Here is a 22,192-nt window from a genome sequence, read left to right as displayed (position 1 = left end):
TTGCATGGAGGTTTTCTTATGATTTCTGTTTATATTTATGCTTGGAAATAATATATTCCCAGTTAGTTCTCCTAAATTCCCATTAATTTCCATAATTCCCATTATTTCCATGGACAGTTTCCAATATGGAATATTTCCAAAATTCCCAAGCTTAACTTACCATGGAAATTTACCGGAAACTTTTCGGAAATTTACCGGAAATTTTCCGCCCCTTTGCAACCCTAATCGTCACAGGAGTGGTCTCTTCCGGGATGATTTATCTTAAATTTCTCTTCTGTATTTTTGCTTTGGTTTGTTTAAACATTTGATCAACTCCTCTCCTCGCTGATTTATAGGTATTTAGACAGCTGGGAAGTAATTGGATAATTTTCCTTGTCCTGGAAAGTCTGGACTTCATTTTTAAAGTTCCATTGAGTTAAGATGTAATGAAATGGGTTGATTGCTTAGCATTTTTAGCAGCGGTATCAAAGGAAACCATTGTTTTTATGTATAAATGACACAAGCTGCTCAAATTCAGGAAAGGTCAGAGCTCATAAAGAAGCAGACTGCTTGCATTCCTAGCATGGTTACTCAAACCTGGGCGGAGAGCGTGAAAAAGAGCAGGCTCTGCCCATGCTACCATCACTGAACACATTTTTAAGCAAAAATCTTGATGTACTGGACTTCTTTCTCCTGTAAATATGTGTAAGTGTCCACTCCAGAATATTGGGCTTGTTCAGTAAACTGGGATTCAGCAGTTCTTTCTCTTTCAGATCTGAAATGTGACCTTTGTCCTTATAGGAAAAAATATTGTTTTTACACGAAGACATACCTAACAACCCATATGCACATACTGGACTTTGGAACCTCAGTAAGAAGAACGTGGAAAAACATTTTGTTTTTATTTAAAAAATACAGGGTAACGCTCCACAAATAACACCCTTTAACAGGACAGAATCAGCACAGTATGAGTTCATAGATCCACTGAAGCCCCTGGTTTCTTCATCAGTGCAACAGAGCGACCGAGAAAAATGCAGTGAATGTGCTGACTGAGCCTCTGGATTGTGTTGTCATTGCCGATTTAGGCTGCTCACCACCACATTTGACCTGCTAAATTTGGGGAAATTGAAAAAAAAATGTAGTTATTGTCCTACATGTTACATCCTTTCATGAGTACACAAAGCAAAATCACACAAGTACCTCATTTGTTGTGCTTTTTGTAGATGGCAATGTATTCCTGCACATCATCAGGGGATCCCAGGACCACGGGTACTCTCTGGTGGATACTCGTGGGCTTGATGTCTAAAACGTTCATGGCTCCAGTAGTGGCCATGCCTCCTGCCTGCTCCATGATGAAGGCCATGGGGTTGCATTCATAAAGCAACCTCAGCTGAAAAGCAAAACAAAACAGTAGTGACATGATAAGAATATGAAGTATCAGAAAATCTTTCTCTTTTATTTTTTAAATCACCATTTCTAGACGCTCCACCTCCTCACCTTGCCCTTGGGGCTCTTGACATTAGCAGGATATAAAAAGATTCCTCCGTACACCAAAGTACGATGAACATCTGCCACCATTGATCCAATATATCGACTGCCATATGGGGCAGAGCCATCCTGAAAACAAGTAAATGTAGAATTTATGCTTAGATTAACTTCATATTACTCCTCAATGCAGCATTAGAGATTGACCTTTATGGTGGTCAATTCCACATTAGGATTCTCATTTATTTATTTTATTGGCTTTACCTCTGGGAATTTCTTCTTTTGTAGGTACTCGGTCACATCTGGATAAAAGTGCTGTGCATATCCTTCATTCAGACTGTAGATTTTTCCCTTTTTCTTTATCTTCACATCTTGGTCCACCAAGATGAACTCGCCAATTGCCTGGAAAACAGAGGGGGGAAAAGCAGTATACTGTCTTATATACGCACGGTCAGGTGACAGTTTTGACGACATCTATTAACTTACAGGGTCGAGCATGAAGCAGTTCACTCCCTGACCAGTGGACAAGACCATCATGGTGGCACTGCCGTACAGGGCATAACCAGCTGCTACAATGTTTCTTCCTGGCTGCAGAGCATCCTGCTCAGATGGCTCCCCATCTGTGGTCTATGTGGAAAGATATCAAAAACTTTAAAGTTATTATTGGAACCACAGGCTATCACATATTGTTAGGACAGGTAAGGACAAGGACACCTTACTGGCAGCGATATAAACATACGCCCTCTTGTTATTTAGTTCTCAGTTAACCCTGGGACAGCAATGTGTGTTGATCTGGTACTGAATTGGCTGTTATGTTTATGGTATGTCAGCATACTGAGTACATTTAATTCTCTGACGACCAATTATTTCTCTGCAAAGATAAATAGTGCAATAACACTAAGTGCAATAATCTTTTCTGGCATCGTTGTATTTTTACTCAGTTGTATATAGCATTCGTATTCTATTTTTATCTTATTGTATATTTTTATTCTATTTTATTCTACTGTATATAGTATATTATTTTATTCTATTCTGTACAGCTGTGTACTGTATTTATTCTTATTGTATTCTAATTTTTGCGTCATAACTTTTGCACTGTCCACTTCCTGCTGTGACAAAACAAATTTCCCACGTGTGGGACTAATAAAGGTTATCTTATCTTATCTTAAATGTCATTCGAATTGTTGTTAGTTCACTCAGGGCTGATCGGGACACCGCTCTACAGTGTTGAACAACAACAAGCCGATGTGCTTGGAATCTGCATGCATTACCAGCATCACTGACCTTTTTGTAGATGGCGAATATTGTTCCTATGGAGACAAGACAGTCGATGTTGGAGGAGCCATCGAGCGGATCAAAGCAAACGATGTATTTTCCCTGTCAGGTGAGAAGAGGATTTTTTTTATTCTCAAAGTAAAAGAACACATAGACCTATTCAGACATTAATATACATCTATAGGTGTGAGTCCACATACGCTGTTGTCCGGTTCCACAATGATGGCCTTCTCATCTTCTTCTGAGACCAGCACACAGGAGGTGAAGGAAGACTTGATCATGTTGATGACTAGGTCATTGGAGAGGACATCCAGCTTCTTTACTTGGTCCCCTGTCACGTTGGTGCTCCCAGCAATGCCATATCTTCAAAGCACAAATACAAACTATTCACTCTGAAGCTATTTAAGAACTCAATAAAATAAATATGATAACAATATTCTATTACAATCTATTATCTGCTTGTCCTCTACCCCAGGTGGATTTGTGCACACTTGTGCAAGGTTTACCTTTGGCCTGGGGTTAAGTTAAAACTGCTTTATTGGATTGCATGCTGCAGTGCATGTAGCTGCACTAAAGCCAAATATCAAAAGATAATTAAACTGTACAGTATATTCAATAAGAAAAATAAATAACCACTGGTTGCAGGGCTAAATGGTGAAAACTTCCTGAATATTCAGAAGCATCTGGGGTTTTTTTTTTTTGCTACCTTTCAGAGTCTGAATTAAAAAAAAGAATGTAGTACTCACAGGTTAGCAATCCCAGCCTTTCTGACAGCAGTGGAAATGGCTTTGACAGCTGTGCAGATGGAGTTGAGCAGGTTTGTCAGTTCGCCTGTTCCTTGGGCCTTTCTGCCTTCCTCCAGAACAAACCTGGTGAGCGTCTGCACATTGGTATCAAAAGCTCCTTTGTCAGACATGTTGCTGTCAGGCGTGGGACTGAGACCTAATGCCCTGAGTGAAACAGGTAAGTGTTTCACCGAAGTTTAAAAAGGGTGGACTGTAGATAGGGGTAGGGACCGGGGTGTGCAACTCTTCTAACCAATCACTAGTGTCCTTTCTGATGCTGGTTGGATCACTTCTGTGACTGTGGGTTTGAAGAGCAAAGTTCAAAGATAGTGAACATTTTAGTTTTTTTTATCAGCATGCACAACTCAATATTTTAAAGTGGATTTCAGTCTCAGTGCAACTTGATTTTGTTTAACTGCATTCATTTCACTGAAGTACGTAACTGCACTCAGATCTTTTAATAGAAACAGCTAAGCTTTTCAGCACCAAGCTCATTTCATTTACAGATGCTCTTTTAAACCGACCATGTATTGTCTGTAGTTTTGCCCCTGTCAGTTTGTGAGATTTAATAAACTTCTGTTACTCAGAAACCTTCAGATCATTATAGAAAATCTGGTGAACACCTTACACCGGACCAACGAACTCAGCACTTTCAAGCATGTAAACATGTTTTCCCTGCGTGATCCTGAAGAGGTGCAAAGTTCAAATGATAGGACTCATTGTACGAGGCAATCTTACCTGACTTCTGTGTTAATTTTCGATGGGTTAATACAACTATGTACGAGAAAATAAACAGTCACATTTATTCACATGAACTGGTGGAGTGTGTCACTGTGTCTCTGCATGCAGATAATTAGGTTATGGTAGTCTCTGTCTGGGAAATCATCAAACTTTTTAAAAAAGTTAAAGGACTCCACACAATCAATGGTGCTGCTTGAGTTAAGCTTACACAAAACGAGTTAGAGAGCTGTTTCACAAACCAAAGTTAAACTTTGGACTTAAAAGATAGCAGGTAGGATAAAAACCTCCAGTGTAATGTAATGTGAGGTGGGTAGTAACATGCTGCAAGCATGCTTTCAAGTCAATAAATTATTTTAAAAAAGCAAACACAAAAAAACAAGAGGTTTCAGAGAGACTTTTTAAGGCTCGCGTGTGAGAAAACTATGCAGCAGGCGCTAGACACCTTGTCCGTAAGCATCAGTCAGTTAATCCATTTGGGGGATATTTTTCGCATGGGAATACCTCAAAAACTCCGCAGGAACAACTTTGGACTCAAAGTGTATTAGAGTGCAGGATGTATTGCTGCACTATGTCCACATGATGTCGCAGTTCAGCTTGAAAATGTGGAATGTCTGGTAAAAGATATATTCCATAAGAGCTCTCTGGTGCTCCGAATCGATTAAACTTTCAGCACTATTAAAACAGCTCTACAAACAGCACCACCCTGCAGGATGTAAGAGTGACTTATTTTTAGCAGGTGCCATTATCCCAAGCATACAGTTAAATATATGGAAACTACATAAAAATGACTGTTTAACTTTATTTCCCGGTTATGTCACTGGAAAAAAAAACAACTCAGGTAATTAGTTCGGTAATTACTACCCCTGAAACCAGATTCTGAGACCGAAATGATGTGGTGTTTATGCTGTGTAATCGAGTCAACAGAAGAAAGCGCCTCATCAATATTTTAATGACTGATTCCCGTGAGCATCTGCTGTGCGCGTCGCCAGCTCTGCGCGCATGCGCGGTATGCATCTCACAGATGCAGAGGAAAAGTTCGTCTAATATCGAAAAATTATTGAGAAAGGAGAAAAGGGGGGGGGGAAGCGGTCTTGTTAGCGTCAAAAATACACGTTTAAAAAAAACACGTGCCAACTGATAAGGTAAGCTGTTAATAATACTCATAATATTTAACTTTGCATCACACGAGCATGTTGTATTTGTCCACCTCCTCTCCGAATGCACAGGTGATTTACTTCTTCTCATGTTAAGCAAACAGAGGCTAACTTTTTATAACACGACGGAATAAAACATTCAATTTGAAGTAAGGAAGGAGGAAGGGCTGCAGTTATCTGTCAATTTATAAAAAGTTCAAATATTAATATTAGTTATATTTTTATCATACAAAGTTTTACCCTTTATTAATAATCGCTTGGCACTTTTGTCAGTGAGAAATGTATGGTGGCCCTGAGAGGTCAAACGCACTGTAATTGAAGAAAACACCAGCAAATTAAAAAATGCTGCAAAAAGGCACAAAACCCAACGGAATTTCCATTAAAAAAAAAAAACACAACAACAACAACAAACAAAAAACAGTGAAACAAAACGGACATGTTTTTGGGGAAACAGCTGTGGAAGTGACAGTAGGGGAGACCGGGGATAGTTGTAACATTTTTGACATTTCTGTCTGTAAATTGAAGCTCTTTTAAGGTAGTGGATTCAAAATGTAATGCAAAGTATTTACATGTCTCTGCTATTAAATAATGCAGCTATTTTCTCTGCAGCACAATTACCCATTGCATGGTATGGTCTCAAACACAAAGAGTGAAATGTTACAATTAACCCCATAGTCTGGGTTAGTTGTAACACATCCTGGGGTAAAATGTAACACAATGAAATAAGGGTACTAACAAAACATTAACATGTAATCTTTGTTTATTCAACACATGAATGCACTTACATCCATTTATGTAGCTATGTGTGTGTGTGTGACAGAATGCAGAAATCTAGCTTTTGAACATATTCCAACCCCCCAAAAAAGACATATTATGGAATTTTCTGCAACTGAATATTTCATTAATTTTGGTTGGTCTTCCTTGAGTTTGGCCTCATTGGCTCAGTGGGCATTATAACTTACAACTCTTGCACCAATTTTGAACATAACAATGAAGCTGAAAAAATGTAGTTGTTCACCAGCATCGCAATTCCATTACTTTTTATCATGGCTTACCTTGGTGTGGTTTGCAAAGTGCTTCAGAAAGATGAGGAAATCTGTTTCTTGCACCCATCCTGATTTATTTCCACTACCAGTACTTCCTACTGGTCCATCTCTGACACAGAGGTCTGCATAATGTATGTGTGGGAACACAAACAGTGGAGGAATTGTGTTGCCAATGGCATTAACCGCATATACAAATGCGACCAGTGAACCTCTCTCTGCTGATGTCGTTGCCCCAACTTGTTTAATATAAGTTAAAGTAATAGTGTGGCAAGTTGTAACATCTGCATTATTGTTACAACTGACCCAGACTGTTGCTGTTACAACTGACCCAGACTCCTATAGCCATGAACTAGCTAACATTACAGCCAACGGCTAAAACATTAGCACTAAAGACTTACACAGAATATATCCCCATAGACATACAAATAACATAATTTAAGTTTGATGAGTTTAACTGCAAAGCAGATAATGCTATCACAAATTGAAATAAAGTAGAAAAACTTACTTTTTGGCATACAAATTACTTTTTTTCATGTTAAATTGTCTGTATTTGACAAAATGTGCTGATTTTTCACGTGTGATAGCAGAACTGAATTGGGCATGCACAGGATGAGTCACATCATTTGAAACTTAGCCCTGATTGGAGAAATTGGAAGTGTTACAACTGACCCACGTTACAACTATCCCCGGTCTCCCCTACTATGTCACTCATGCAATTAAAGCACACTTTACTTTGCTCCTTCACATCACTGATAAACCGCTGCTTCTTTGAAGTGTGACGATGCAATCCTTCATGTTCTGTTTTCTGTATTTAGCGTGCGTTTGTAGTAGAGATGGACTGATCCATATTATGTATCGGTATCGGTCCTATACTGACCTAAATTACTGGATCGGATATCGGAGAGAAAAAAAAATGTAATCCGATCCGAAGTATCACAAAATCAGAGAAGAATCCCAGAGAAGTAAAGCAAGTGTATAAGTTCATCCCTGAATGTTTGCATAGTATTTCCATGTTAAGCTTAACAACTGATATATGGAGCCACAGCTGGACTGGCCATTGGAGTTCCATATTGAGGCGAAAAGGAAGTGATTTGTCCCGTACTTCAGCTAGAATTAAAAAATAGACACAAAGCTGGAGTTATTCTGTCTTTGCTGCGCAGTTGCATCTACTTCGCTCATTCTCTCCCCCTTGCTCTCCTGTTATTACTTCAAACATGAAACTGATCAATGATCAGCTGATCGGCTTTTCTGCTGCAAGTCCCGTCTTTCTTGTTTGTTTATCGCCCACTTTGCGCTAGCAAGAGGAGACCAGTGGATAAACAACAGCAACACGTTTAAGCGTGATAAGCTGTTGTTAGAATTTATTTAATATTACTTTCTAGTATCAGCTGATGTTTGCTGGAGCCACAGCTGTAAAAGCTGCTGGTCATGATATCCGTTTGGATATGTGGTGAGAGGGAAGCATGAAGATGAAACCAGGAGATGGAGAAACAGGTTTACCTTCTAGGTGACATGAATGAGTTGAAGGAAAGTTATGAACTGTTTCTGAGAGACAAATAACACCAGGATTCTTTTCTAAGTAGCTGACGGCTGGTAACTGTGCAGGGGCGGGTCTAGCAAAGTTTTGTCGGGAGCCAGGTTGGGCATTAACAGGGAAAGGGGGGCACAAAGAAATATTTTTCTTTGTTATGTCATTTAAAAATTTTGAATAAATAATTATCTGAATCTTACAAAAAAAAGTGGTCATCTGATTACATGTATTCAATTCAATTCAATTTTATCTATAGTGTAAATGTATAGAATCCATTATTGTATATAGTAACTAATAAGTCTAATATACACCCTAGTAAGCTATAGTACTTTTTCCTTTGGGAAGGTACCATCTGTGCAGTCTGCAATTCTGCTGAAGAAAGATATTGAATCTATTTAATTACTGTAGAAAAATAATTGATTTCTGTGCATTTGTTTTACACTTGCATTAAATTAAAGTTGATTACATCGATTAAGGGGGTGGTTCCCTAATATTTTTGCTGGGAGTTGGCAACCCTATTTGTTAGGTAGGTAAGTACTCTTTAAAATACCAGAATAGGGAGGATGGTGTAGGTTTAAATTTATTAGATTGATCAGTGTTGCTGAACTATAAAATGTTTTGGGTGGAGTGTATTTTGTGCATAAAGGTATAACAGAATAGCTTCAGTCTCTTGTTTTTTAAAACTTGAGTATGAACTTATACAAAATGCAGCAAGATATTTATAAAAAAAACTGTTTTATTGATTACAAAATACGTTATATCGGATTCATACCGGTATCGGCAGATATCCAAATTTATGATATTGGAATCAGTATCGGACATTAAAAAGTGGTATCGTGCCATCTCTAGTTTGTAGGGCTTTTCCATTTTGCTGGTGGCTGCAGTCCCCTATCCAAACCTATCTGCTCCTGTGTGAAAAAGTAATTGGCCCTGTTGTTAAATCACGAGTTAACTGTGATTGATAACATTTTGTGGATAGCACTAGCCTCAACCGGTCCTGATTACTGTCGGACCTGTTGAATCAGGAAGTGACTTAATTAGAATCTGTCTGAAAAAATGAAATATGCTAAAGGATCTTAAAAATCAACACATCTCGCTACAATTTAAAGGAACAAGAATAGATGAGAAGCAGAGTCATTGATATCTATCAGTTGGGCAAGGGTTATAAAGCCATTTCTAATGCCTCGGGACTCCAGCAAACCACAATGAGAGCCATTATCCAAAATAGAGAAAAATTTCAACAGTGGTGAATCTTGGCAGGAGTGGCAGGGCTACCAAAATTACTCCAAAAGTGCAATGACAACTCAACCTGGAGGTCACAAAAGAACCGAAAACTGCACGCCTCACTTCCCTTACTTAAGGTAAGCGTTCATGAGTCAACAATAGGAAAGAGTCTGGGTAAAAAGGGTTTCCATGGAAGAGGTCCAAGGAGAAAACCACTGCTGACTAAAAGGAACACAAAGGTTCATATCACATTTCTCAAAATGTTTTTGCAAGACTTTTGAGAAAGTATTCGGTGGACTGACGAGACAAAAGCTGAACTTTTTGGAAGGGTTGTCTCCTGTTACATATTTTGTAAAAATAAGACAGCATTTCATGAAAAGAACATCATACCAGCAGTCAGACATGGTGGTGGTAGTGTGATGATCTGGGGCCATGAATTCTGCTCTCTACCACAAAATCCTGAAGGAGAATGTCCGCCCATCATCTATGTGTGCCATGATGCTGATGCACACTGAGGTTATGCAGCAGGACTAGTCAAAGTCTGGACTTAAATCCAATTAAGATGCTTTAATGGGATGTTCATGTTAAAAAAACCAAACAAAAAAAGCCTCTAGTGTGACAGAATTTAAACAACTCTGCAAGGAAGATTAGGCCAAAATCCCTCCACATTCCTCCACAGTGATGTGAAAGAGTCATTGCCACTTATCACAAATGCTTGATTGCAGTTCCTGCTGCCAAGGGTGGCACAACCAGTTATTAAGTTTAGGGCAAGAACTTGTTCTCACTTGTTCACAATAAAAAATAAGAAAAACAAATAAATCCTGAAGGGAGCACCTCGAGTTGTAGAATGACGATCCGTTCATTCTACATCTCGAGGTGGATCTACCACGTGGCTTCTCAGTGGATAACACAAAAAGACTGAGAAGTCCAGCAACCTCAGATTAGCCACAGATGAGTCAAGTCAGATAAACCAGCTGTAGAGATAAAGCCCTGTGATGGAACAGGCTGTTACAGAGACCCACAAACACTTGAATCAGCAGATGATTAGTCAACCTTACCTCCAGCCAGAGAAAACTGTAATTTATTTCATAGTAATACCATTTTCATTGGTTCTGCAAAATAAACAGTATTTTTCAGATTGTTTATGTCTCAGTAGTATGCAAATAGCAACTTGTCTGTGTTTTTGATGTTTAGTTTGGATTGACTTTGTACACACCAATTTACTTACACATTTGCTGGGCTTCACATAGTTTTGACTCTTTCGGGGTATCAAGTTCTAAAAAATGTAGAAAAATGCAGGCAGCTTACAAAAAAGATATCAAGTTGTTAAATCCTCCTTTTCCAACTCCACTTGGCTTGCTCCTCACATAAGTCATTATTTTATGCATGTTAATTATAAATGCTATATCAGATTATATTATATTAGAGTAGATTGTTGTATTATATATATATATATATTAAATATAGATTTCAGTAATTCTTTAAACTGACTTTCTATGAAGGGAGAAGAAGAGAGGAAGCCTTCTCAAAACACCAGCATGCTGAGAACCGAAAGGTGCTTATCAATGAAAATGTGATAGGGGATAGCATTGCAATGACAGTGTGTTGAGGCTAAGCCCCATCCTCCTGTAGTTGTGCAGAAATGACCATGTCTCAGTATTGCATTTCCTTTATGCAAGCACTGTAATGTTAGCTGTTATCGACTGTCAGACCTGGGATGAGAGAGAGAAGGAGCTCATACGAATGAGACAGCAACACCAAGGTTCAAAGTTAATTTGATGTGTTTTTCTTTTATTTGCAGACTTATTCAAAGTTTAGGCTGAATGAAAAAGGAATTAAATCATTATTGAGATATTCTGAAACACGTTCAAGGTTTTTAAGTCCTGAGGAATATGTCAGGTAATGATAACTGATATAATTACCACTAACCTAAATGCTTTAGAGTCACAAAAATGTTTGTAATTTGTACATGCTTCTGGAAGTAATGCATGAAATGTACTTTTTGATAATAGGGGTTGTATGATGGAATTTATTGCAATTCCAGCTTAATGCATTTAACATTTACTATTTAAATATAGTTATAGGTTAGAATTGTGTTGTCCTAGGTATTTTCTTTGCTTTTATATTCAGTGGCTAAAATACTTGGAATATGTTTGTGGTTAAGAAGTCCTGCCAAGAGAATGGTTGGGCATTTACAGGGAGAGTTGCCGAGTAATTATAGAGTGGGCTCAGTCTATGTAGAGAGAGACATACCATTGGGAGAGAAGTAACTACTGAAAAAAGTGTCTGCAGGATTGGTAGACACTCCTCTCTCCCTCCTCCCCTTGTGGGACAGGCTCAGAGAGATTAGAGTCAGAAACATTTTGAAGTGAAGGAAGGCTTGAGACTCAGAGAAATGGTCACTGATCAACACATACTAAGGTAAGGAAAGAAAAGGGAAGAGTATATAGCCTAAAGCCTTCAAGATTTTACTGTGTATTCATGATGATTCATGATGATTAAATGTTATTTAAAACTTAAATTTACAACAACTTCTTATTTTCTGTAAGATTTATTTATTGTATTTTTTTTAAAAGATTTTCCACCTTTCTGCATAATGTTTGGTCTGGATTTTTGCTGTTTTATTTTTATTCTTTTGCTTCCCTGACTACTCTTTTCAGAGAGGAAGATTAAAGTACAGCTGTCCAACTATTTAACAGGCCAAAGCACTGGTTCCCTAACCACCTTGAAATTGATTACAGTTATCAGTCTGAAGTGGACTGCATCAAGAGTGTGGACAGTTTCTGAGACGCCGCCACCATTAAGCGACTAAGCCTAAAAAGGAGGCCCAGGGTGGCCGGCAGTAATGTGGACAAAACGCAGAGGGGCATTTCATCTAGTCAGTGGTATTCTGCAGAGTCCTTGTCATCATCTAGTGGTGATGATTCAAAACTACTGGGCATGTCCTCTGCAGCTCGAGGTAGACCACCTCTTCCTCCACCACATGGTTCCTTGTTGGATAATAATAATAAAAGAAATGAAAGTCTGGGAACCTCTCAGATACTAACTGAGCCAAAGCCTCAGCCAGCTGCACGATCTCTCTTCCAAAGTCAAAGCCCTGTGATGGAGAGGGCCTTTCTGGAGACCCACAAACCCTTGAATCAGGAGGTGACAAGACTTTCTCCACCCCAGCCCTATCCCCGTCGACGACTGGCCAGCTTCGGAGGTGTGAGCTCCCCTGGGTCACTCTCACCTTTCACTGGCCTAGGTGCATATAATCAGAACAATAATGGCAATAAGCCTACTGGCACTGGACCCGAGGTCCAACTCGGCTCATCCCTGGGCAGTAGAGGCAGCACAGGCTGTCTGAGAGTAAGTCCACAGAGCTCAGGTAGAACAACTCCAGTCCCCATGCACCTGCAACATGTCCGTGACCAAATGGTGGTTGCGCTACAAAGACTGAAAGAGTTAGAGGAGCAAGTGAAAATCATCCCAATCCTCCAGGTAAAGATCTCAGTCCTTCAGGAGGAAAAGAGGCAACTAAGCTGTCAGCTCAAGGACTTGATTGAGAGAGAGAACGTCAATGATGTAACCTGGAACAGCCCGTATACCATTGAAGGGTCTGAAATTGAGATCAACAGAAATACCAAAAAAGATCTTGAAGTTAAAAGTAGCTGCACAGATCTGAAGGAGGTTGGGCGATTGACCAAAGACATGCGAGAACTGGAAAGGTCCATCAAAGTGGGACAGTTGGGAACATTGCATGAAAAATGTAACCCTCTTCATGACAAAACATTTAAGTCAGTCGCTGTGGGAACTGACAACGATATGGATATCATCTTGTCTAAGCCACCAAAAGAAAACAAATATGCATACACTGAGCAGGTAGAGATGAGGTCCATTGCAACAGAAGTATCTGAAGTCAGTCTGGGAATTTACACAGAACAGGAGGCAGAGCGTGATGCCCAAGAATTAATAAACAGTGCCTTAAAGGAGAGAATTTGTCACTTAGAAATAGAGTTGAAAGAATCAGCTCTGGAGACGGAGTTGATTCGTCTGAAACTGGAACTTCAGGCTGCAGGAGCCAGGAACCGGGTTGACAAGGCCTGCTGTGCCAGACCGTCCACTGTAAGCATAGGCTCAGATGCAAGGCCACACACCAAAAGCCAGGGAGTGGGTAATCACACAGAGCTCAGAGATGCTTCCACAGGCGAGGAAAAGGAGGTAAAAACTGTAGGAGTATCCTGTGCACCTATGATGAGGAGTATTTGCACAGGACTGGATGTACCCATGAGCCTCTGGGAGGTCAGGGAGCGAGTGGAGACCAGCGACAAGGCTGTGGAAATGCACGTTTTTACAAACACACAAGGAGTTGGGACAGAGATAAGGGTATGTGATGCAGAAAGCAACACAGAGGCGCCACTGGCAAATCTGAGGTCCAAGAAAGAGTATTGTTCAGTGGCTTGTGGGGATTGTTCTGTCGATGTGACCATTTGCGAGGCAAAGGAAGCAGTTTCACAGTGTATGACTACAGATCGAGTCAGAGGAGTTGAGCTCGGAATCATGGTATCACCCCAAACAGCATCGCAGCGTACCAACACTGTATGTAGTTCAGTGTCTCGCTTTACCAACACCAAGCACGCCTTCAGCACTGACTCCAGCACGAATACGCTCCTCAGCACCCAAGACAAGCACACCAACACCACTCACACTTCAACTAGGACAGTATCTGTAGGCAATAGGGTCCGAGACATCAGATGCACCACAGAGACCCGAACAATCGGTGTAGGAACTGCAAATGCAGTAGAAAGTATTTCAAAGCAAACACCAGAAGCGGTCACCAGGGTAACTCGAGACACTGGAGTTGGATTCACAGACATTAATGAGAATTTCCTAGTTGGACTGAAAACTCGAAATATGGCATCCGGACCGTCCCATCTACCTGACCCTGTCAAAACAAAGAGTGTTGGTGTAGGGGAAGGGCGGATAAGGGATTTTTCAGTTTCATCCAGGACACCTGGACAAAATTTCCAGAAACCTGCACAGTTACAGTGGGACCATGAGCTGAACCATTACATCGAGAAGTTGCAGAGGCTCCTCAGCATGGAGCATGGGGACCTGCTCACAGAGGACTGTCCTGATCATAACAGTGGCCAAGGAGATCCCAGCTCCTGCAATAGAAAACCTATGGCACAAGGAGGGACAGACATCCACATGTTCAGTTCTCAACCAGCAGGTAACACAGCAAACCAAAAACATTGATTCTTCATAAAACATTTGCAAAGCTGATACCAAATTTCCTGCTAATTTATTACTATACATTCTGAATAGGTTGAACAGTTTGCGCTTGTATTGCTTGCATTATTGCTGTCATTTGTATAGAATGACATAGCTCCAGATTTTTACACATTAAAAAAAACCCTTTATCTACACAAAGTAGGTGATGCAATTAACTTTTTTTTTTTCAAATCTGCAATGTTATGTTTATACGTTTCTGTCTACTATTATCTTACTTTCATGCAGCAAACAAAGACTCTCAGTCCCAGTCTCAACTTTCACTTGTCTCCTCTAAGTGTGACAAAGCAAAAGCAGGACTGTGTCAACAGAGCAGTAATGATTCAGAGGTGAAAAGAATGATTAAAATGATAGAACAGCAGACGTCCTCTGGTTTACAAGGTAATGTTTTTATTTATTTATGTTTAGTTATAAATCCAAATCCTTTTTTTCATGAGATATTTAGTAAATATCCAGTTAGTAGGAATTTTGTCTCAGTGAAGGAAGTTTAAAAATCTTTTAGTATAAAAATATTTTATTTTGAAGCCACTCCCGGCGCCCAGTTTAAACTTGAACTAGGTTCAGGGGAAGTGGCTGGCTTCAGCTGGGCAAGTTCCCTTTTTGAGGGATGCATTTGCGATGTGTGGAATGATATCTGGTTTTGGAAGACGTTGTGTGCCACATAGCACTTTGTGGCTTAAGATCTAAAATTGAACTGCTTTGTGGGAGGAGCTGGTGTAAAAGAATGCTTTCTCTTTTCCACCGAGGCTTTTAGATGTGAACGAATGCATAAAGAATCGTGTGTTTTCATATACTCTGAACGTGACCTAGCTAGCCTTGTAACTGTTTTGCTATACATGCATTTAATGCAACATACTGTGTGATTTGTGTTAAGAATAAAAGTGCTTTGTGCTCATTTCTAGACAGGTCAGATAATGCTGGTAAGCCAAGGAATGTAATAAAGAAACAGAATGGTAACCAGTGCTGTAGTAGCAACAGGCAGAGCATGAAGTTTCTGGGTGTGACTACAGGGTAGGTGTCTAATGTCTAAACAAATGTTTTATTTCTGAAATGATGGATGTGGTATGTTCATAGATATTAAGCTCTTGTTTTATTGTCCTTAGGCTGGACCCAGTGTCGAATTATGAGCATGATGATGTGGACAGAAAGATAAAAAGAACATTTAGGGAATCTCCTCAAGATGTTGCCCAATCACGAAAGGAAAAAGACAACAAGGGATCAAAAGGAGCTGCGAGAGTGTATACACAGCAGAGGTAATCTGGGAGAAAATAAAACTGCAACAATAAAAAGCTTCGCAACAGCAGTCTGCATTACTGTGGGAGTCCTTTCAAATCTGAACTGACATCTAGTAACCAATAGAATTTGGTTATTTTCAGACGTAGGATGAGCGAACGGATGTTTTTTGCTTGTCAAGCCTTAAAGACGCACCTGAGTGATGACACAGCTTTATCCAACAGGGAAATGGTATGTTTTGTTTTACTATATTCAGTATGAGAGCCACTGAAAGTCACCACGGGCCTTGTTTGTCTGTACGTGTTTTGATTAGCATGGGTGCGGAGAGATGCTGGGCCATGGTGGTTGAAAGTATATCGTTTCTAAAGAAGTATCCTTGCCATTGGATATGAAAAGAATTCGTCAGTAGAAGAATTTTTAGCCATATCATTTGCTTCAACTTGAGAATGTTTTTCTTTCTAAGTGAAATAGACTACTCACTTTCACAGTAAAATGCAAAATAGGTAAGAAGAAGTGGAATTCAAGGGAAGTATATCAGCAAGGTAACTCTTGACAGCTTCCATTGTGAAAGCTGAAACACTAAAAAGAATAACAAGAACTCTCGACATGCCTTTTTATGTTTGAAATAATGACAGATTCCTCTTCTTTTATGATGTCTTTTATAGAATTGTTGCTTTATGCTGTTTGTCTGTCTTCTTTCATTCACATCCCTGTAATTATGGGAGGATTGTGTCTATTCAGTCCTGATTGCTCTACTAAACTAATGTTTAAAAAAAGAAGTGCTGTTTTTGCATATATAATGCATCCTTTTTTCCTCTTGCAGCAGGACTGTCTGCACACACTCCAGCAAGAGTGGTTCTCTGTGTCCAGCCACAAGTCAGCATCTCCTGAAACTGTAGAGGACTACTTATCTACGTTTCAGGCCATTTCACCTTCAGTATTGCAGTACATAGTTAATATGGCTGACGGCAATGGAAACACAGCTCTACACTACAGCGTTTCTCACTCGAACTTTGGCATTGTGAAGAAATTGCTTAATCCAGGTACATCACCACACCACCCCAAGTACATATTGTTTTTCTCTGTCCCTCTATGTCACGAGAATTAAGTTTATTTCTTTGCAGTCTGGACATGCTTAAAATAAGATTACAGACAAATTATGCTGCCAGGGCTTTTTTTAACTTCTACAAAATGCCGCAAGCGTTGTCCTTTTAATTTGAATCTCCCAGCAAATCAGAGAAACAAGCAAGCTCACAGTTTTTTAGGGTGGAAACGCCTTGTGTAATTCAGCTGTACTGCTCAGAAGCCCATGTATAATCTGGATTTGTCATATCATATGAACATTTTAGTATTCTTTCTAATAGCCACTAGGTGGCGAAAATACCAGCAGCAAGCGAATTCTGTGTGTGGTAAGATACAAAGTGCTCCTGTCAAAAACGGGAAAATATTGATAAAAAAGAAGACCCTGGTTTCTTAAACCAGCATGGGCAATAGAATACATTTTTGACTGCTGGGTAGCTGATAAACGAGATGGTGTTTTTTGGGGGGAAAATACGATTTTTTTTTAAAAAAGAAATTATGTGCTGGAGATTGCCTTTTGAAAATCATAATGGCTCCTTTCAACCATTTTTCCAGCTGTGAATGAGTATGAAAGGGATCGAAAGGCAGAAACACTATTCTGGACAGTCACTTAATTATTTAGTTTGTCAGGACAGTTTGATATTTGCACTGGGTGCCCGACTGAACAGCTTCTGTGTATGTATATCACTCAGAATATATATCTCTAAGCGCCAGCCTTTTTCTGTGAATCTATATTACATTATTATTATTATTATTATTATTATAACAGTTTTGTCATTTTTAGTCACTCACCACAAAAGCTTATCTGGAACAGGTCTTCCTTACAAAATAAAACTTGGCATTTGTATGATTAAAACAAGTGTGAATTGTTATCAGTACAAAATAATATACATTCTTCTTCCTCTTGCTTGTTTTTTCCACTGCCATCCATTTGACCGCCAATCACTACAGAGGTGTGCAACGTGAATCAGCAGAATTCAGCAGGTTACACGCCCATCATGCTGGCTGCACTTGCTGCTGTGGATAATCCAGACAACATGAAAGTAGTCGAGCAGCTCTTCACTAAAGGAGATGTCAACGCCAAGGCCAGCCAGGTCAGTATGTTCTCAGGTTGTGGGTGAGGAGTGGTTAGCTGGCTCTCACATTACACTATAGTTTAAGTTTTTTACAAACTAGTTTTACAATTTTTTAAAAATTGCTGCAGCTCTCATGGCTTTCAGTCAATGTGGGTATTGTCAAAATGATTTAATGCATCACTCAACCTAAGATGAAACATAGGAGGAACTGTGTGCAACTATTTTATTTTAAAGCAACTTTCCTTATAAGATGACTGACTGATTTTAATCTTAATAATTTTTGGAGTTTATTTTATGTAGACAGATAAATGTAACTGCTTGCATAAATATAAATACAATGAAAACAGTCTTTCCTTTGTCTTTAGCTGCTTAAAAAAAATCCTGCAGATATCACAGCACTGCCAAACAAACGCCTGATTATGTGCGTCAGAATTCCTCACAAAGTTGAGATCTGCAACTTGTCACTTTTACTGGATATGCACCTCTGAGGAAATGCTACGTCCGAGGCTTGTTGGCTTAGCAACCGATGGCGCAGCTGCTGTGATATGCTGATACAGAGGAGCGGCCACACTCCTACGCGAAAAGATCAGTCCTAAGCCGACTTCCATTCACTGCATGAATCACAAGCTAGAATCTGCAATGCACGTTTAACCTTTTATGTTTGATTACATTTCCTGTGTCCAAAAGAAGAGAGAACAAACCACGAGACTGAGAACATTTTGCAAATAATTCAATTAAATGTAAACTTTCAAAAAGATGAAAATATTCATCCAGTGGCTACATTTGTGTTGTGTAGTTGAAATTCAGTGAATCAATATAAGAAAGAATAAATAACTGAACTAGCTTCACTGTCCCGCTCATTTTTTTTCCTTTCCCCAGTCGTCTACTGACTGTATCTTTATATTTGGAGATGTGTGACTCAGTATTACTTGCCCTGTTTCTTCCTGTGTTTGACTCCTGCCTTCTGCTGCCCAGGCCGGTCAGACGGCTCTGATGCTCGCTGTGAGCCATGGCCGGATGGACATGGTGCAGGCACTCCTGGCACAAGGGGCGGAGGTCAATCTCCAGGATGATGAGGGCTCCACAGCGCTGATGTGTGCAAGCGAGCATGGCCACGCTGACATTGTTAAACTACTGCTGGCACAGCCGGAGTGCGATGCCACCCTGACTGACAGTGTATGTGAGTCATTGCCTCTACTTTGCAGCTTCTGTGAGCCCGGTGGCCTCAAGCTGTGAAGCAGAAGCGCTCTTACTTTGTTTTAGATATTATATTACAAAAGCAGAGAGTAACCATTTGTTACAGAAGACACATTCAGTGTGTCAGGAGAAAACAAAAGGGATAGAAATGGTATGTAATTAAATATACTGAGGCTGTTTATTTTCTGTCTGTTATTGTGCGATAAACAACAGAAGCTCTTGTGGTGTATTTTGTGCGTAAACAGGATGAAAGCACAGCCATGTCCATCGCATTAGAGGCAGGACACAATGACATTGCAGTGCTTCTTTATGCTCATGCCAACTTCTCCAAAGGACACGCAGGGGTATGTGAGTCAATTTTTACATTAACACACAATATAAATGTGTTTCTGCATCTTTTTTTACATTGTATGCATTTTGGTGTTTGTGTGTTTCTTATCAGGCAACTGGTCGTCACAGTGGCAGGTCTCTTTCTTCTTCCAGTGATAGACACGTCTTTGAATGATGGGATCCCCCCAAACTCTGATTTGATGCTACATGAAACTTATTTTCAGATGATTCAATATCAAAGCCCACATTGTGTATAACTTTGTCAGTTTCAATCTTATCAAGAGAATTCAGTTGAATATTTATCTGTCATAATTCAGCAGTTGACAAAATGCTTTTCATTATCTAGTAGCACGGTATGCATACATGTGTATATGATAAGACTGGTAATTTCATATTTCATACAAAGAAATGTGTATTACAGTAAATTTAATATAGTGCATGTGTGTATATTTAAGGAGAGCATGCAAAATTATCCAAAGTCCCCAAGTTAAGATGCACTTCAGCTGGGATGCTGTGTTAAATGGAAATAAAAGTAGATTGCAATGATTTGCAAATCATTTCAACCCATTTTTTTTATTGAAGGTGGAACATAGAACACATGTCAAACCTTTTATTCTTATTTTTAAATCAGGTTATTTTGAATTTGATGGCCAGAACATATCTAAAAACTTTGGCACAGGCCATGTTTAACACTGCGGGGCATCCCCTCTTCTTTTAGCAACACTCTGTAACGTCTCTTTGTAACATCTGGGAACTGAGGAGACCAGCTGCTAGACCCTCTGGTAGAGGAGAATTGCCTCATTCCTATCTGATAGGCGATTCTAACTGCTCAACAGTTGTGTGTTGTCTTTGTTGTACTTTTTGTTTCAGCATCCAAACTCTTCTATGAAGCCATGCTGCTGCAATAGATGCAGTAGCATGGTCTCAGCATATGAAGTATGCTAAGATTATATCAGCAGCAAAGACATTACATATTTTCCTCTAAAACCTGTACATACTTTTCAGCACTGATGGTGCCTTTTCAGAAGTGCCAGCTGCTGTTTCATAGATACTAATGTCAAAAAAACATCAGAGATTCAGGCTTTTGAGCTGCGTGCTGATAATAAACCAGACGATCCTTCTGATCTTTAGTCTGGAGGATGCAGCATTTATGTTTTCCAAAAAAATCTGACCACAGAACAGCTTTCTACTTTGCCTCAGTTCTCTTAAAATGAGCTTTGACCAGAGAAGACAGCTGCAATTCTGGATCATGTTCACATAGGGGTTCTTTTTTTGCATGATAGAGCTTTAACCTGCGTTTGTGGATGGGACGGTGAATTGTGTTCACACACAGTGATTTCTGGAAGTGTTCCTGAGCCCATTCAGTGATTTCCATAACAGTGATTTCCGAACAAATCCAAATAGTGGCTGTTTTCAATGCCCGAGGGCCTGAAAATCACAGGCATCCACTATTGGATTTTCAGACTTGTTCCTTTCTGCACAGAGATTTCTACAGATTGCAGGAATCCTTTTATATACTGTAGATGATGAGTAAGTCTTCACAGTGATAAATATCATTCTGAAATTGTTCCATAATTTGTATCTTCTAGATACTTCCCATCTTCACTTCTGAGAAACTCTGCGTCTCTAAGCTGCACTTTTTTACCCAATCGTGTTACTGACAAATTCTCAGTTAACCTTTTGTTCTTCCAGCGGTTTCTTTTTAGTATCTCTAAATTTCTGACCTCTTGTTGCCCATTCCCAACTTTTTTGAGTTATGTTGCTCCATTAAATTAAAATTTAAATAGTACATTTTATTTAAACATTTGATTTATTTTTTATGTACTATTGTGAAAAGTTATTGGTTTAAGAGATTTGCAAATCATAGCTTTTTTATTTATTTGTTTATTTTTTATACGGCATCCCAGCAGTTTTGGAATTGGGTTTTACTTGGTGCTAAGGTGAAATTTTGTACTATTTTTAAATCTCATATTATTTGTAAAGTCACAGGGCTCAAATGTGCTGGGGTAAAAGTAACAAAAATTACAAAGTGCAAAATCTTGACCCAGCCCTTTCGTACTTAAAGGATCTGTACCTCAGAAAATATCCATGATACCATAGTAAAGGTTTGCATGACTTCATTAAATATACTAAAGTTATTGACACCATACTGTGTACATTACTATAACTTACAGGAATATAGATGCATGGCAACATAGTTTACTATTTTAAATTCATAAGGATTATAGATTATGTTGAAATGCATGATTACTTGTTGTTTACTGTAAATGTCAAAATACCCTTTTTGTTCATGATTCCAACAAAAGTTCAATTCAACCCAAGTGGCCTTTTTATTTATATGTTTTGTAATCTTTAAAAACTGTTTATTTTTTGGCAAAGCTTTTACTTTATACTATGTAAACAGGGTAAGAAGATGCAGCATAAACTACTACATATCTGTAGCACATCCTTTTCTACCAATCATGGACAAAATGTACAAATAAATATCAGCAATGTAATAAATAAATACAGTCTGACAGATGACAAGATTAGTCCCATGTTTAATAGTAAGGAATTTTAAGGTAGCACGTTATTGTGTTATATGTGTTACACATTTGCTGGAGGAAAGGAAAAATGGAGCCTCTGATAATGTTTTTAGTCACACACAAAGGAAGGGTCACGTGAGCTCTGTCATTGTGTAAGAGATTTTTCAACCAGCTGGTGGATTCAAACCCAGTACCTTCTTTGCTGTGAGACAGCAGTGCTTACCACTGTTCCACCTGAAGTATCTCAACCAGGCTCG

At 39.2% G+C, this 22,192-nt stretch overlaps 2 protein-coding genes across 9 annotated transcripts; one reads left to right on the top strand and one right to left on the bottom strand.

The window, feature by feature from the left end:
* Positions 1-851: 851 nt before the first annotated feature.
* fbp1b (fructose-1,6-bisphosphatase 1b) lies at positions 852-3,725 on the bottom strand. Of its 2 annotated transcripts, none has more exons than XM_004549886.5 (8): positions 3,486-3,725; positions 2,940-3,102; positions 2,749-2,841; positions 1,951-2,091; positions 1,729-1,866; positions 1,477-1,596; positions 1,180-1,369; positions 852-1,089 (listed from the first exon to the last, which is right to left on the bottom strand). In XM_004549886.5, the coding sequence occupies exons 1-7, from the start codon at positions 3,653-3,655 to the stop codon at positions 1,181-1,183; spliced, it is 1,014 nt and encodes a 337-aa protein (XP_004549943.1). In that variant the 5' UTR covers positions 3,656-3,725; the 3' UTR covers positions 852-1,089; position 1,180. The 2 variants fall into 2 exon arrangements, with proteins under 2 accessions (XP_004549943.1, XP_076742825.1); XM_076886710.1 differs by having other exon boundaries at positions 852-1,086.
* A 1,532-nt stretch (positions 3,726-5,257) lies between these two features.
* Positions 5,258-21,936, top strand: LOC101485722 (KN motif and ankyrin repeat domain-containing protein 1). Of its 7 annotated transcripts, XM_076886706.1 has the most exons (12): positions 5,258-5,407; positions 10,723-10,775; positions 11,881-14,435; positions 14,723-14,875; positions 15,397-15,505; positions 15,598-15,747; positions 15,871-15,958; positions 16,551-16,770; positions 17,759-17,901; positions 18,859-19,059; positions 19,326-19,424; positions 19,523-21,936. In XM_076886706.1, the coding sequence occupies exons 3-12, from the start codon at positions 12,161-12,163 to the stop codon at positions 19,583-19,585; spliced, it is 3,501 nt and encodes a 1,166-aa protein (XP_076742821.1). In that variant the 5' UTR covers positions 5,258-5,407; positions 10,723-10,775; positions 11,881-12,160; the 3' UTR covers positions 19,586-21,936. The 7 variants fall into 7 exon arrangements, with proteins under 7 accessions (XP_076742821.1, XP_012774190.2, XP_004549938.2 ...); XM_012918736.2 differs by lacking the exon at positions 10,723-10,775 and having other exon boundaries at positions 11,962-14,435; XM_004549881.2 differs by lacking the exon at positions 10,723-10,775.
* The last annotated feature ends 256 nt before the right edge of the window (positions 21,937-22,192 follow it).

This window comes from Maylandia zebra, linkage group LG7 (assembly GCF_041146795.1).
Source record: "Maylandia zebra isolate NMK-2024a linkage group LG7, Mzebra_GT3a, whole genome shotgun sequence".
NCBI classification, from domain to species: Eukaryota; Metazoa; Chordata; class Actinopteri; order Cichliformes; family Cichlidae; genus Maylandia; species Maylandia zebra.
This window is presented reverse-complemented; position numbering and strand designations above follow the sequence as displayed.

What these genes read in the sequence shown, in the direction of transcription:
- fbp1b (XM_004549886.5), bottom strand. Translation starts at nt 3,655, where the DNA reads ATGTCTGACAAAGGAGCTTTTGATACCAATGTGCAGACGCTCACCAGG. An exon ending in TTGTGGAACCGGACAACAGC is followed by an intron (nt 2,842 to 2,939) that starts GTATGTGGACTC and finishes CTCACCTGACAG; the next exon opens with GGAAAATACATCGTTTGCTT. An exon ending in TCAAGAGCCCCAAGGGCAAG is followed by an intron (nt 1,370 to 1,476) that starts GTGAGGAGGTGG and finishes TTTGCTTTTCAG; the next exon opens with CTGAGGTTGCTTTATGAATG.
- LOC101485722 (XM_012918736.2), top strand. Translation starts at nt 12,161, where the DNA reads ATGTCCTCTGCAGCTCGAGGTAGACCACCTCTTCCTCCACCACATGGT. An exon ending in GTTCAGTTCTCAACCAGCAG is followed by an intron (nt 14,436 to 14,722) that starts GTAACACAGCAA and finishes ACTTTCATGCAG; the next exon opens with CAAACAAAGACTCTCAGTCC. An exon ending in TTTCTGGGTGTGACTACAGG is followed by an intron (nt 15,506 to 15,597) that starts GTAGGTGTCTAA and finishes TATTGTCCTTAG; the next exon opens with GCTGGACCCAGTGTCGAATT.